The sequence below is a fragment of the Zalophus californianus genome, chromosome 9 (genome assembly GCF_009762305.2).
Source record: "Zalophus californianus isolate mZalCal1 chromosome 9, mZalCal1.pri.v2, whole genome shotgun sequence".
Classification (NCBI taxonomy): Eukaryota; Metazoa; Chordata; class Mammalia; order Carnivora; family Otariidae; genus Zalophus; species Zalophus californianus.
This window is the reverse complement of record NC_045603.1, coordinates 57349672-57364346: the sequence shown is the minus strand read 5'-3', so window position 1 is coordinate 57364346 and position 14675 is coordinate 57349672. Positions and strand designations below refer to the sequence as shown.

The following is a 14675-nucleotide window of genomic DNA, read 5'->3' as shown; positions in this document are numbered from 1 at the left end:
ATGAATGAATGAATGAATGTGTAATTTTGCTAAGTAAGGCAATGGTTCTCAAAATCACTGCTTATTAGAATCACTGACAGGTTTCATTGTCACCATGAGTGGGCAAATGTCTACTCATTAAGATCCATTGAATTAGAACCTCTGAAGAGAAGCCTCACACTCATATATTTATATTACATGCCCCAGCCAATTCTGATACCAAGGTTTGGGGACCTACTTCTAAGAGGGGTCAGTGAGTCCCTCTCCCAAAGGATGAGTCCAGACAAAGTCAGGCTAAAAGGAAGATCCTGTGCGGTTCCAAGGATCTAGAGCCCCAGGGATATAAAGAGAGCTCACTGACTGCTGGAGCAGCAAGAGGTGAACAGGTAGCAAAAGTGCAACAGGAAGGGGGCACCTCACTCATCTCCAGGATATCGCAGGAGAAGGAGATAACCAAGGAGTAGTCAGAGGATCAGGGGAGGGTGATCCATCCCAGAGCATGTTTACATACAGTCTCACTTAATCCTCACTACATATTATTTTTGAATTACAAGTGAGGAAACTGAGGGCCAGATAGGCTAATTTGCTAGTTTGTCCCAGAGGTGGAACTTGAACTCAGGTCTCACCCTTCCAAGCCAGAGGGCTTTCCAGTGCACCAAGGCTCTCTAGCTCGAAGAGGAGTCTTTATATTTTCAAAGAGCCTAATAATGCTAGGTATTCAGTAGGCACCCAGTAAATGGTTGTTGTTTGGACAACAGTGGGGGGAAAACCCACTAAGCTCCGGGACAATGAGGAGGTGGTGCAGAACTGGATCTCTTTTCTGTCAGGCAAGGAGCTTCTGTCTGACCATGGGCTACAGATGAGGAACTGAAGCGGAAGAGGGAGGGGGAAAAAAAACTACAATTCCCAAGAGACCATAAAGGGGCCACCTCACGCATGCGTAGGTCCCTCCCCTTAATCTGGTGGTTTCTCGGGCCGGGCAGTTCTCGCGCACGCGCTCTCGGATCGGTCTTCTTCCTACCGTTTGGTTACCCCGGCCAGAGTTGGTGGCTGGACCTCCTGAGACCTCGGGTTGCGATGCTGCCCTTCTCTTTGCTCTGGGCGACTCGGGTAAGAATGGGGCTTCGGAGATTGGGTGACCAATAGAAAGCGAGCTCCCCTCCTACCTCAGTTCCCATTCACAAACTCTGGGGTTCTCCTGGCTTTTCCACGCACGTGGTTTTGGTCCTCGGGGAGCGGACTTGCAACTAGGGAATCCTTGAGAACCCCTCCACCCCCAGTGCCCGCGGAGCACCTGGGGCCCCTCCCCATTCCGGCAACCAGACGCCCGAGGGCCTGCGACCACCCGTTTCACGTGGCATTAAGGAGAGAACTGCACCAGATGCCCCGTGGACCCTGGTGAACAAGCCGGTTTCCTGGACTGGACCTGCGAGCCGAGTCTTTCCTGCCGGCTCTGAGCCGTGCAGATGATGCAACGCGGCCCCACTACTTACATCAGGCGTCCCTTGGCTTTGTGGGCTGGAAGGACATGGGAAGAGTGGGGGGCACAGCGGGCAGGATGTAGGTTCTGGCTTCCCTGCCAGCAGGCTCCCCACTACCCACCACCACCATCCCCCTTTCCCCAGAGACTGCTAATGGTCTCCTCTGCCACCTCCATTGCTCTGAAAACCCCCTACAGCCTATTGCCTGAATCTTTGCCAACTCAGCCTCCAACCCCCTGACTGCCATGGAGGTCCTGCAGGAAGACCCTTTTGTTCCTGTGGGTTGGGGAGGTTCTGGAACCTCAGTAGACTGACCCTGAGCCCCAGAGACATAGGCTTCTAGAGGACAAACTTTGCCCTATGGCTTTGCAGAGTGGTTCATGGGCCAAGGTGGAGGGAAATTCTGAGGTGAGGTAAATGGACCAAATCAGAACCACCCCCTGGACATTGATCTCGACCTGGGCTCTGGAACTGGCATTTGAAGGCGGAGGTGGGGGTGGTGAGAATTGGAAAAGTCTGGCTCGACCACTGGCTGCTAGATTTGGAGCCAGAAAGCCTGATAAGCATGGTTGAGGGTTGTTGGGAGACTGTTTGGATGCTTTTTATTTGACTCTCGTTTTTCCTCTCCTAGCCTCTGCAGAGATGTGGTCAGCTGGTCAGGAGGGCCATCCGGTGCCAGCACAGTGAGGTGGCCCAGACCCAGACTGGAGAAGCAACCAGGGGCTGGACAGGCCAGGAGAGTCTGTCAGACAGTGACCCTGAGATGTGGGAGCTGCTGCAGAGGGAGAAGGACAGGCAGTGTCGTGGCCTGGAGCTCATTGCCTCAGAGGTGGGGCTTGGGGAGCAAGGCTAAGGCATGGGCCACAGTGGGTGCAGGAAGTAACAGGTCATCGTACTGCTGTTTCTCCACATTTCCCTTTCAGACACAGGGCCTTCTTGCTGGGCCTTATCTCCTTCTCTTCTTACTGTCCTCTGAAGAAAAGGCAGGGCCAGTCTGGATTATGGGATGGGGACATTAGAGAGCTTCCAAAGCTGTCCGGGGCCCCTGTAATCTAGTCTGGTCCCTTCCCCTTCCCAAGAGGAAAGAGGAGCCTGGAAGCATAGGTTCGAGTGGACAGGTAGCCTTGCTGGGGACACCTGTCACAGCAGCTGGGTTTCTCAGGATGCTTCCTCTGGCCTTTCTTCAGGCCTGACAAGGAACACTGAATGAACAGAGCTTTCTGTAGAGCCCAGCTCCTCCCTGCAGCCTCGGGCTCTGGCAGGGAGGGGCTGTGGGGGGCTCCAGGGAAAGGGACTCAATACCTTCTGACATTAACCCCCCCCACCCCCCCCAGAACTTCTGCAGCCGAGCGGCACTGGAGGCCCTGGGGTCCTGTCTCAACAACAAGTACTCGGAGGGTTATCCTGGGAAGAGGTGAGGGCTAGGCACCAGAGGGCTGGAAGGCAGCCTCGGGGATGGTGCTCCCCGTGGGGGACACCTGCCTGTACCTTCCCAGTGTGTATAGAGGAGTGGCCTTTGCTGCTGGTTGTGGGGGATCCTGGAACCCTTTTTGTGTGCCCTGATATACCCTCTTCTCATGGCAGATATTATGGAGGAGCAGAGGTAGTGGATGAAATTGAGCTGCTGTGTCAGCGGCGGGCCTTGGAGGCCTTTGACCTGGATCCTGCACAGTGGGGAGTCAACGTCCAGCCATACTCAGGCTCTCCGGCTAATCTGGCTGCCTACACAGCCCTTCTGCAGCCTCATGACCGAATCATGGGGCTGGACTTGCCTGATGGGGGCCAGTGAGTATGGATGGGGTGGGTGATGGGTTTGGTGGGCAGGATGGGCATTGTTATGGAACACCTCCCGTGGGCCCTGCCCTGCAAGTCAGTGGATGAGGACGAGAAGAGCCTAGTCGCCAGTGTTCACCATGGAATGGACCAGGCAGGGGCTTGTGTATACGAGGAGCAGCGTTCCAGGGACAGGGGCCTTTGGAGCCGGGCGGGAAGGGTGTGGTGAAGTCAGGGAGTTACTCGTTTCTGAAGCTCTCTTCTCTCTCATCCGCTGCCAGTCTTACTCACGGTTACATGTCTGATGTCAAGCGGGTCTCAGCCACGTCCATCTTCTTTGAGTCCATGCCCTATAAGCTAAATGTGAGTGCTGGGGCCCTGGCGGCCCTCCACTGGGGACGGTGAGGGGCTGGAGTCCTGGGCACCCTCCAGGGTCAAGGAGGAGAGCGAGCTGCCCTGCTTCCTTCTCAGGGCTTCAGCTTTTTGTTTGTCCACCCAGCCTAAAACCGGCCTCATCGACTACGACCAGTTGGCACTGACTGCCCGACTTTTCCGCCCGCGGCTCATTATAGCTGGCACCAGTGCCTACGCGCGCCTCATTGACTACGCCCGCATGAGAGAGGTTGGTGGAGGGCTGGTGTGCCAGCCACTTCCCAGGGCGGGTAGTGGGGAGATTTTGGAAGGGGGGCAGTCTTGGGGAGGCCTGTGTGGGCCCTCCCCAGGCTAAGGCCTGCCTCTGTACCTGCCCAGGTGTGTGATGAGGTCAAGGCACACCTCCTGGCAGACATGGCCCACATCAGTGGCCTGGTGGCTGCCAAGGTGATCCCCTCACCTTTCAAGCATGCGGATGTTGTCACGACCACTACTCACAAGACCCTTCGAGGGGCCAGGTCAGGCTCCCCTGAGGTCAGGCCTTGTCTTTCCCTGCCTTCACGCCCTATTCCAGGGGCATGGTCGGGCTGCATCTGAGAGGAGTTCGTTCCCACCTGAAACCCTGCGGACTTCTGCGCAGGCTGTGCTGACTCCCCTTGTCTTGCCTGTGGTGGCAGTTCCCTGCTAGGGGGTTTGGGGGTGGGACTGAAAGGCTGCTCTCCTTGACCACTGGAGTCCTGCACACCGGCCCCACTGAGGTAGACTCCCGAGAGCACAGGGGGCCCAGGCCAGCCAGCTTCCTCTGCTTTCCCAACCCCTCGTCCTTTCTTCTCAACTTAGATTCTAATCATCCACTTCCCACGTAGGTCAGGACTCATCTTCTACCGGAAGGGGACGCGGGCTGTGGACCCCAAGACTGGCCGGGAGATCCCTTACACATTTGAGGACCGAATCAACTTTGCTGTGTTCCCATCCCTGCAGGGGGGGCCCCACAACCATGCCATTGCTGCCGTGGCTGTGGCCCTAAAGCAGGTTGGGGAGCTGACTCTTTCAGTGGGGGGGCATTGGCCTGGGGCCTTAGACCCTGCTCCTTGCTAAGTGAATCGGAGCTGATAGAAGGGAAGTGTCTGGGTGGGGTCAAGCCTGGAGTCACAACTGTGCTGGAGGGGGAAGGGCAGAGGGGGTGGCGCTTGGGGTCCCAGGTGCTACTGTTTCATCTCCAGGCCTGCACCCCCATGTTCCGCGAGTACGCCCTGCAGGTTCTGAAGAATGCTCGGGCCATGGCTGATGCCCTGCTAGAGCGAGGCTACTCACTCGTGTCTGGTGAGCCAGGGGGGTGGGTGAGAGCCTCTGTAGCCTCAGACAGAGGCCTAGAACTCACCCCTCTCTGCTGACTGTCCCTCCCCTCAGGTGGCACCGACAACCACCTAGTGCTAGTGGATCTGCGGCCCAAGGGTCTGGATGGAGCTCGGGCTGAGCGGGTGCTGGAACTGGTCTCCATCACAGCCAACAAGAACACCTGTCCTGGAGACCGAAGTGCCATCACACCCGGGGGCCTGCGGCTCGGTGAGACCTGGGGTTTGAGGAAGGAATGATGGCTGCCAGGTGGGCTTGGACTGTGCTGATCCTCTTCTGCCTCTCTCCCAGGGGCCCCAGCCTTGACCTCTCGACAGTTCCGTGAGGATGACTTCCGGAGAGTTGTGAACTTTATAGATGAAGGTGTCAGCATTGGCTTGGAGGTGAAGAGCAAGACTGGTGAGTGGGAAGAACCCGGCTGGGCCAGCCATATGCTATCCGTCCCTCCCCCCCCCCCCCCCCCCCCCCCCCCCCCCCGCTGATCTAACTGCCTTCTCTATAGAGTTCTGACCGCTCTTTTCCTCATCCCCCTCTAGCCAAACTCCAGGATTTCAAATCCTTCCTGCTCAAGGACCCAGAAACAAGTCATCGGCTGGCCGACCTCAGGCAACGGGTGGAGCAGTTTGCCAGGGCCTTCCCCATGCCTGGTTTTGATGAGCGCTGAGGGCCCTTAGGAAATGAGGCCCACAGACTGAAGTTTATTCTCCTTCTGTCTCCCGGGGCCAATGGAGAGGAGAGCTATCTTTCCATTTTTTGCTGGAGGAGGGAAGGGCTCTTACCTTGGGAAAGACCCAGCTATATCCTGGACTTTGTAGCTGAGAAGATTTCTTTTTGTAACTAGACTTAGGAGGAGGAAGCCTGGGGCTTTCTGCCCTGAGCTCTCCCATTATCTCAGTGTTACAGACTCCTTGCTCTTACTTGAAGAGAGGGGAGTTGCCCTTGTGAGCCAGAGGAAGGGGTGGGTAGGCACCCACCTTTCTGTTTTTATCTAATAAAATGCTATCCTGCCTTGAGCTCTCCTTTCACTGTGGGAGGGGTCCCCTGGGCCAGGTGGTGACTTGTCTCCCTCAATGTGTTCCTCCCTCCCCTCCCACCACCACCACCACCACCACCACCAGGACTCCCCCCCCCCCCGGGGCCGCAGCCTCCTTTCTCTGTCTCTGATCAGAGCCAACACCAGACGTGATTAGCAGGCGCAGCAAATTCAATTTGTTAAATGAAATTGTATTTTGCCCACGGCTGCTTCTGTTTGATCCCAGGGGACTGAGGGGAGCAAGGGAGGGGCAGAATGGCAGGGGGAGGCCCAGGTGCAAGGCCGTGGGAGGGGATGCCTGTTGGCCCGGGAAGCAGTGGGCTTGGGCACGGGGAGGCGCTTGCTGCGCTTCTCCGGGGCGAAGGTGCCTCATCCAGGGCAGGCCCGGCGGCGGCAGGCAGGGCGGCCAGCGACGAGCCCAGTCGAGCCAGAGCAGCACCGCCCCTTCGCGGCGCCAGAGCCTGGCCTAACGCGGGGCCTGCCACGTCACTTGGCACCGAGAGGCCTCCGCTTGCTCTTGGCTCACGTTGGCCACGCTCAACACGTAGCCTGAGCCACACCCTGCAAGGCCCCGGTAGGGGGGCAGAGGGGCTGGCTTGAGCCTTTTGGGTCAACACACTGCCTGTCCTCCTAACTCCCCCCACTCCCCCGCCCCCCCCCCCCCGCGTGGGACTCAAGCTGAGGGTCAGAGGCGCTTCCGCTGCGGGAGCAAGGGAAGGGGGTGGGGAGCTGTCTCCCCTCCTGTGGGAACCAAGCCTGTGGAAGCAGCAGCTGGGCAGGGTGGCTAGAGTGGCGCCCTGGGGGCAGGGGTTAGAGAGTGGAAGAAATGAGTCGGCAGGCTGACTGGGGCAGGCTGACTGGCTGACGGTGGTTTACTGCTCGCTGGCACCCCAGCCAGCTCAGAAGTCTGGCCGGTCCTTCTTCAGCTTCTTATAGTCAGTGGAAACTGCAAGAAACTATAGGAGGGAAAGGGGCACTGAGTGCCCCAGACTTCCCTTCATGGCCTGGGGGTGGGGAGGGTGGTCCTGGGACCAAGAGGAACAGATGGAGGAGGTACCTTGTATTGGTCATTGGGGCTCAGGCGGTTCCAGGGCTCTGGGTTGTTCTTTCTGTCCCAGCTACAGAGAGGGAGGGGGAAGGTAAGGGTTTCCTCTCTGGAAGCTAGGACCCTGGGGCCTAAAGTGACAGGGTCTCTGCCCCCCCCAACACCCCTGTCCTATCCTGGAGAGGGGGCTATTTCCCAGAGACTGACAGGGGTGGGGGCAAGTTAGCAGGTGCTGACAAGTGAAACAGAAGGCTGTTGCCACTGTCAGTATGGGGCCAGGTGACAGACTGACAACCCACCCAGGGCCTCCCGCCTGCTTCTTGCCTCCCTAGGTTCACCCCCCAGAGCGGAGCGGCGGGAACGAAGCAGAGATCCTGAGGGGCTGGGGTTTCAGTGATCGCCTGCAATTCCGACGCCAGAGGTGCTCCTGGCACGGCCCGAGAGACCCCCACTCCCCACCCCCGCCGCCCTTGCTGGGGCTGGGAGTCTCCGCTCCACTCCAGCCCCAAAGGCGCCCCTCGCCCCTCACCGGGCCACACCCCCAGCGCTCAGGCGGGGAGGTGGAGGTACCTAAAGGCCTCCCGCCGGCCGAGCACGTCGCCATGGCAACCGGGCCGGGAGCGGCGCGGGTTCCGCAGCCCAAAGCGGGTTGAGTTTGGGGCCCCGAGGAGTGAGTGGTGGGTTGGACGCGTGGAGGGGAAGGCCGGCGCCGCCCGGGTCAGGAGCGGGCTGCAGGCTGCAGCCTGCAGTTGCCGCGCGGTGCACACTCAGGTGCGCTGCCCGGGGATCCCTGCTAAGACCACCCGTTCGCACTGTTCCTGAGAGGCCCTTGCGTTCCTACCCTTCCTTGCCTCACCCGGGCCCCCTGCTTGCGTCCCAGACCCGGCCTTTACCAGACGTCGGGGCTGCGCAGGGCGAGTCTCAGCAAGTACAGCGCCGCACTGCCCATTCCCAGGCCAATGAAGCCGATCATCGGGATGAGCTGCGGAGAAGACGGAGGGCACTTTAGCGGTCAGCCCCCTCCCTGCAGTCCCGAGCGCCCTTTACAATCTTCTCTGCCAGCACCCGCCCCCGCCCCCACCCCAACCCAAGTCTGGCACTCCCTCCCGTCTGGGAGAGAGAGGACCTGGAACCTCCCACACTACATTTCCAGCCTTGTCTCCCTCATCCCACAGCGAGCGGGTCCCAGGTGGTTTCAAGGGACACGGGGCATATTGCAGGGATAGATTGAGGGCACGCTGGAGAAAGATGAGGAGCACTGGGGGAACTGGGCAAGAGGCAGGGTACTGGGAGATTTGGGGGCCCGCCAGGGAAACGGGAGAATCAGGAGTTAGATACAGTGGCTCTGGGGACCGAACTCACTGCGGGATGTCTCTTGATCTGCCGGTAGAAGCGGGCCCCGAGGTTCGTTCCCGCCATAGTGCCTCTCCGCCGTCTGATGCTCCCCGGCGGCTCTGCTCCCTCGCTCCTCCTGGGGTCCCGCCCCCGACTGGGGAGGGGTCAGTCCAGCCCAGCCCGGCCCAGCCCGGCCCAGCGGGGCCCCGCTTCAGCAGGCTCACCCCACCCCCACTCATCTCTTCCTCCCGCAGTTCCCAGCTCCGAGCGGGAGAAGTGTCAGCAAGCAGAGGGCTTTCTGCTCTTGCACTCCTTCTGATGGCCGCACCCTGGTCCAGGGGACACCCTCACACCTGGGGCTCTGAACTGGTCTGAGAGAGAGGCAACGCAGGCTTTGACCAAGAGACTGATTGAGGGAGGATCCAGAGGTGGCAGAAGAACTCACTGCGGGACAGGCAGTCAGACAGAGAGACTTGCAAGCAAAGTGCGGGGGTGGAGGGTTCAGGGGTGGGACCAGGAGGGGCCAGGGACCAGTGAGGGCATCTGAAGCACTTCCCGCACAGCCCTTGAGCTAATCCTCAGGGAGCTGGCCGATTCCCAAAGGCCCTAGTTCTGTCTCCCTACACAGTGTAGTGGGAGGAGGAGAGGGACAGACAGACCCACAGCACTGAAGCAGCCCCAGCTCCTCTAGTCATGGGTAGTTCTCTGAGTTGTGTTGTGGTTGGCTTGGAATAGTGTTTAGAGGTCAGCGGAGCTGGGTGTATTTTAAACCTGGCTCAGGATAGAGTAAGTCAGTTGTTAAGTTTGGGGTTTTGATAGACTTGCTTGCGCTGCCTCGCTCCCATCAGGATGAAGCCGGGGCCACCCAAGGAGGCTCTCTGTTTCTGGCTGTGATAGAGAGGAAGAGAATGGGGTAAGGGAAATAGTCAAGGAAAGATAGAAAGGATGGTGAAGGAGGAAAGAGAACAAGACACAAGGAGATAGAAGGGCAGAGCAATCGCCTCCCTTTCTGCAGCCAAGTTCAGTGCCGGCTATGCTGCTGGAGTGGGAAGGCTCACTGCCATCGTCGTTGGGGAACTGCGGTCCTAGGGACCGAGCCTAGTCCTAACCACCTCTCCCCACCGCCATGCTAACTTCCGCCCTCTCATCTTCCTCCCTCTCACGCCGCCGGCGAATCCGGCAGAGCTCCCCCACTCCTCCGGTCCAGAGCCCTGTGGTGGCATGGACAGCGGTGAGTTGTGCACCCACCACTGGACCTGCGGGGCGGGGAGAGGTGTAGAGGGAAGGAAGCTACCCTTCTTGGCCTCCCCCCTCTTTCCCCGCGCTGATACCTCCCCCGCCCCCTGCGCTGACAAGCGCGGCTGTAATTAGGCTGCGGGGTCCCAGGCTCTCCGCCTCCCTCCGGCGGATAATGAGATAAAGTGTCAGAGACACGGCGAGAACAAAGAGACAGAGACTCGAAGCGATGCGTTTGGGGGGGGTGGCGCGGAGGAAGGGAACTGACGGGATGTCAGAACCTGGAGCAGCGCAGAGCCCGGCCCTCCCTGAGCACTCGCACCTCCAGGACCCGGCCGGGGAGCGGAATGTCCTGGCCCTTGTGCCCCCCAGCCCTCCAGTCTCCGGGACTAAAAATCAATCCCGGAGCTCGAGCTCCAGGGGCTGCACATCTGGGCTGCACATCTGGCTCTGCATGGCACAGCTGGGGCGCCCGGACGCAGGCAGGGACGTCTGGCCCCCCCGTGCCGCGCCCCCTTGGGTTCTCGCGCCCTCGCCCCGGCTCTTGTACCATTTCTTGTGACTTTTGGTGACCCGGGTCTAGCGCGTTCCGAACTCTCCGCGCCGCTCCTTTCCTAGAGCCGCGGCTGTTCCTCCTGCCCTGGGCCTCCGCCCCCACTTTCCAAGCGCCTTATTACGTTATTGCTTCTGCTCTGGCCTCTCCAGGGCTCCTTGACCCTGCACCCGTTCCTGGTGCCAGTCCCTGACCCCGCCATTCTGCGATCCTACTTCTAAGCCCCCACCCATCTCTGGATCGTGATCTCTGGGGCCGAGGTGGGATACAGAACTCTGTGAGTTCCGGATCCCATGTCTCCCCACCTTCCCGCACTTTCCCATCAGAAAGACTCAGGCCGCGCTGACCGAGCCGCGTGAGGGACGGCAGAAGTCATTAGCTGCGGATCAGGCGTGGCCTGGGGCGTGCTGGGGTCCCGTGGGGACCAGATTCCGAACGCTAAATCGCACCGGGACACTAATCCGCGCGCTGGCGGCGCTGCTCGTCAAAAGCAGCTGGGCTGGGCGGAGCGAGCTGGCTGCCGGGGTTGTAGGCGCGGGCGCCCCCTGGAGGTTGAGCTGCTCCCAAGCTCTTAGGGGAGATGCCTCGGGCGCCCCCTGTCGGGTCGTGCAGACTCTGCGCCCCACAGTTTTGGGCAGGTTAAGTCAGGGCCTGGAGCGTCGGTCCAAGCCCCGCCTGCCGCTCCTGCCACTCCCGCCGCCAAGGCATTGGGTCCCGCAGCTTCCCCTCTTCTGGTTTGAGGTGGGGCCGGGGGCAAGCGCGGAGAGGGGACGAGGGATCTGCCACCTAGCCAGCTGTGGGAGGCACCACAGGTTCAGGCTTGTCCCTCTCCCGGGGCTGGGTCTCTGCCCTAAGACTGCCCTCTGCCCCTGCCTGCCCCAGTCTCTGGCTGCCTTTCTTTCTGCTTCTTTCTTCTTCCGGCCCTGTCTACCTCGGTCTTTCTGTGTCTGTCTCTGTGTCTGTCTGTGTCTCTCTGTTCCTTATCATTCTGGCTGTGTCTGTCGGTCTCTCCCTCTGCCGCCCCCTCTACCAGGCTTTGTCCCTCTGCATCTGTTTCTGTGTCTCTCTCTGTCTCTCCTTCCCTCTACATCTCTCTGCGCTCTGTGTCTCTCTTTACAAATGCCTGTCTCTGTCTTTATCTCGTTCTCCCCCCTCCCATCCCCCAGTTCTATTCCTATTCTCCAGCTTGCTGCCCCTGGGGGGCTGCAGCAGTCCAACGAGACCAGCCTGGGGACACCTCAGGGCACTGCCCCGGGTACACTTCCCGGTCACCTCCACATGCCCGTCACCTCGGCGCGGACTCCGTCTTCCCTCTGCAGCCGTGGGGCGTGGAGGGGGCGCCCGGGAGGGAAGACACAGTGCCCAGCATCTGCTCGGGAGCCCCGGAGCCCCTGACCCCCTCTGCAGCTATTAAGGGCGCCGGGTCCCGAGGCTCCGAGAGATGATCATGATTGCATCAGCCAGACAGCCGCGGAGCTGGGAGCCGCGGGGCGAGCGAACGAGCGAGACAAAGACGCCCGCGCCATCTGTTTATGCAAAGCGCTCTCCGCCGGGGACCCCGGCGTCCCGGTGCCTGGCCCGGCTCGGGGCAAGGGGTCAGGAGCCCGCTCCCGCCCGGCGCCCCCGCCGCGCCGCGGCTCCCCCCACCCCAGCACCCAGAGGGGCTGGGGGGCGAGCTGAACGGAGGGGGCGGGGGGTGTTGATGTGATTGGAGCGGACGCGGCTGTTTCTTCAATAATGGATGGAGATGATGCGGACGGCGGAGCCAAGCCCGCCCGGAGAGGAGAGAGGAATAGAAATAGGGAGAAGGGGCGGGTGCGGGAGACTTACCCGGGCGCGCGCGCGCGCACACACACACACATACACACACACACGCACACACGCACACACGAGCGCGCGTGCGTCACAGTCATTCGGATACACGCTGTCGCGCGGCTCACACCCGGGCACACGCCCCCGCACTGTCACGGAGATACACGCACCTGCAGGCAGAGATGCCAGGGCAACACACACTCACCGGCGGCTCTTCGTGATTCTCACACATACACAGTCCTGCAGGCAGAGACACGCGGAAATGCCCACACTCGGGGCACACCCAGGCGTGAAGATTGCACAGACACATAGACAAGCCAAAGCATGTATGCACATCTAGACCCTCAGGGGCTAAGCCGAACAAAAATCATAGACGTGGGGGGGACAGAATGGGGACAAGTCCGACCAATACATACTTAAGGGCACAGACACACACCGGGGCACACATACCAACTTACACTAACAACTGGTGCTCTGATATACACACCTCACACACTTGGGGCACAGGCACACACACACACTTACACATCAGAGGCACAGACACCCATAATCTCCAGGGACTCAGAGGGACCCCCACCAACCCCCATGCATTCAGAGGTTCGCACACACACATGCAGGAGCTGCTGTCTGTGCTCTGCGGTGGTGGAGTGTGGCAGAGAGGTTGCTGGGGTTCTAGAAGCAGGCCTTGTTAGCGTAGCCACATAATGAGGTCTTAGTGACAGGAGATGCCTGGGGCTGTGGACCCTGCTCCCCTGCTTGACTGCCTACTAGCTTCCTTCCTTGGCCCCCAGGGTGGGTGGCGCAGACCCTGGGCCACTCTGACAACAGCCAGGCCAGCTGGTCCCAGCCCCAGCACTTGGGGAGGGGTGGGGAGCCACAGAGGGACATTGGTGGCTGCATAGGGGCTGCCAGGATTGCCCACACAGCCGTGAGGCAGGTGTGGAAAGGATGGTCACTCTGGACTCCCCCTCATTCCCCCGTGCTGCCCAATCTTCCCACTTGTAAGGGGTACTTTCTTTGCTAAGAGTGGAGTGGGTACCGCAGAGGAGTAGGGTGCAGATTGTGTCCTGGACCCGGGTAACCTGGCCCCTCCTCCAGTCTGTTTTCAATTCAGTCCGTTCCTTGGCTCAGACTTATGACCTTTGCTGCGTGTGGCAACATCATCCATCACCTAGGCGGCCGTTTGTGGGAGTGAGGGGCGTTGGGGGCTCACACAGGGGCGCTGATGCTCCTGCCTCCTTCATGAGTCCTGCTCTCCGCTGGCAGGCCTGGGCTCAACCCGCGGGCCAGTACTGGGGGGAGGGCGCTGATCATGGGGCTCAATCGCGATCCTGGGCTCGAGTCCCCATCCCCGGCACCTCAAGCACCGGTCCTTCCAGCTCGGCACAGCCGGCCTCCCCGCTCCTCCTGCCCTCCCTCTCTCGGGCCCTTTGCTTAATTTCCTATTAACTGCTGATAAATCCAATTAAACCGCCGCTCTAATTAGGGACAGCTGCCGGCTCCGCGAGGCGGGGGGGGGGTGCCCCCCGAGTGTAGAGGGGGAGAACAGCAGCTCTCTCTGCTTCTCGGCACCCCCACACCAGCATCACCGCCCAATGAGCCAGTAAATTGGTTTTGCTTCTGCATTGTGGGGGGGGCCCTCTCGAGGATCTCAGGGGCTCTGGTTTGGAGTCCCTCAGATCTCTGGATGAAGAGATGCGACCCGAGTGCTAGCATCCCCGCACCGGGTCTCCGACCCCCGCCACCACGCCTTTCTTAGTAGGCGTATCCCGAGGAGGGATGGGGGCAAAAGGCTGGATTTGTGTGTGGTGGTGGAGGGGGACTGCTTGTGATCGTCTCCTATTCCAGCCCAAGCGTGATTACAGGGGGGCTGCCTGAGGCTTCCTTTATGACCCCGCCGCCGCCCCCAGGCGTCCGGGACAGTCAAGGGCAAAGGGAACAGGAAACCGAACCCGGTTCCGCAATGGGTTTTCCTGTGTGCTTTCCTACCCCCTCCACACTTCAGCCTTCTGGAAGGAAGGGGGGCGCGTCCGTCCCGGGCCCTTCTCTTCCCCAGCCCAGCTGAGCCTCTGCCCTCCCCCAGTCAGCAGCAGATGGTGCCCGGGCTCCCGCTGCCAACCTTGCTAGGCGGTGCCAACCTCAGGCCTGGCAGACAACGGGCAGAAGAGGATCTCCTGACTGGCGGGGCTGACCCTCCCCCATCCGCCATCAAGCTCCAGACCCTCAGCCTGCCCTACTCCAGGGACCACCCCAGGCTGCCTCTCACTGGTCCGCTCCCAGGTCCCCAAACTCCTCGTATCCTTCAGCTCCCTTCCCCACACCTTCCCGCTCCCCGCCACCTGCCACCGTGACCGGGGCCGGCACATTTGCATATTTGCATATGCAAACAATAACATTTGCATACGGCGCGCCGCAGGGGGGTCTCCGCGTGAGCCGGTTTGCTGTCTGCCCGGCGCCCTCTCACTCGGTACCTGTCGCAAAGGGCTGGGGCGGGGCCGCGCGGGAGGGGTTAGGCCCCCCCGGCCTTGCTCGCTTGGTTCCCAGAGGACTTGAGGAAGTGTTGCCATGGAGACGGCACGCACCCCACCCCCTCCCAGGCCCAGGGTCTCCCGCACGGTGTCTCAGGTTCTCTCCTTCCGCCCCCCCTTCCCCCGCCGCGTCCCTCGCTCTCCAACCGAGATCTTTCATCGCCCCCTGGCG

General features: G+C 60.6%; 2 protein-coding genes across 2 annotated transcripts; one reads left to right on the top strand and one right to left on the bottom strand.

Annotated features, from left to right (window-relative positions):
- Positions 1 to 962: 962 nt before the first annotated feature.
- On the top strand, positions 963 to 6197 carry SHMT2 (serine hydroxymethyltransferase 2). Its single transcript, XM_027593380.2, has 12 exons — positions 963 to 1089; positions 2092 to 2289; positions 2795 to 2874; positions 3045 to 3245; positions 3515 to 3596; positions 3733 to 3855; positions 3984 to 4123; positions 4472 to 4637; positions 4829 to 4928; positions 5016 to 5171; positions 5253 to 5360; positions 5498 to 6197. Exons 1-12 carry the CDS (start codon positions 1057 to 1059, stop codon positions 5623 to 5625), a joined length of 1515 nt encoding a protein of 504 aa, XP_027449181.2. The 5' UTR covers positions 963 to 1056; the 3' UTR covers positions 5626 to 6197.
- Positions 6198 to 6203: 6 nt separating this feature from the next.
- On the bottom strand, positions 6204 to 8967 carry NDUFA4L2 (NDUFA4 mitochondrial complex associated like 2). The gene is made up of 4 exons (XM_027592296.2): positions 8402 to 8967; positions 7933 to 8021; positions 7052 to 7112; positions 6204 to 6950 (listed from the first exon to the last, which is right to left on the bottom strand). The coding sequence occupies exons 1-4, from the start codon at positions 8456 to 8458 to the stop codon at positions 6894 to 6896; spliced, it is 264 nt and encodes an 87-aa protein (XP_027448097.1). The 5' UTR covers positions 8459 to 8967; the 3' UTR covers positions 6204 to 6893.
- Positions 8968 to 14675: the final 5708 nt, after the last annotated feature.

Bases quoted from the DNA above. Each gene is read 5' to 3' on its own strand.
- SHMT2 (XM_027593380.2), top strand. From the start codon at position 1,057: ATGCTGCCCTTCTCTTTGCTCTGGGCGACTCGG. The intron at 2,875-3,044 runs GTGAGGGCTAGG...TTCTCATGGCAG, and splicing joins GAGGGTTATCCTGGGAAGAG to ATATTATGGAGGAGCAGAGG. The intron at 3,597-3,732 runs GTGAGTGCTGGG...TTGTCCACCCAG, and splicing joins CCATGCCCTATAAGCTAAAT to CCTAAAACCGGCCTCATCGA.
- NDUFA4L2 (XM_027592296.2), bottom strand. From the start codon at position 8,458: ATGGCGGGAACGAACCTCGGGGCCCGCTTCTACCGGCAGATCAAGAGA. The intron at 8,022-8,401 runs GTGAGTTCGGTC...TCTTCTCCGCAG, and splicing joins AGATCAAGAGACATCCCGCA to CTCATCCCGATGATCGGCTT. The intron at 6,951-7,051 runs GTACCTCCTCCA...TCCCTCCTATAG, and splicing joins GCCCCAATGACCAATACAAG to TTTCTTGCAGTTTCCACTGA.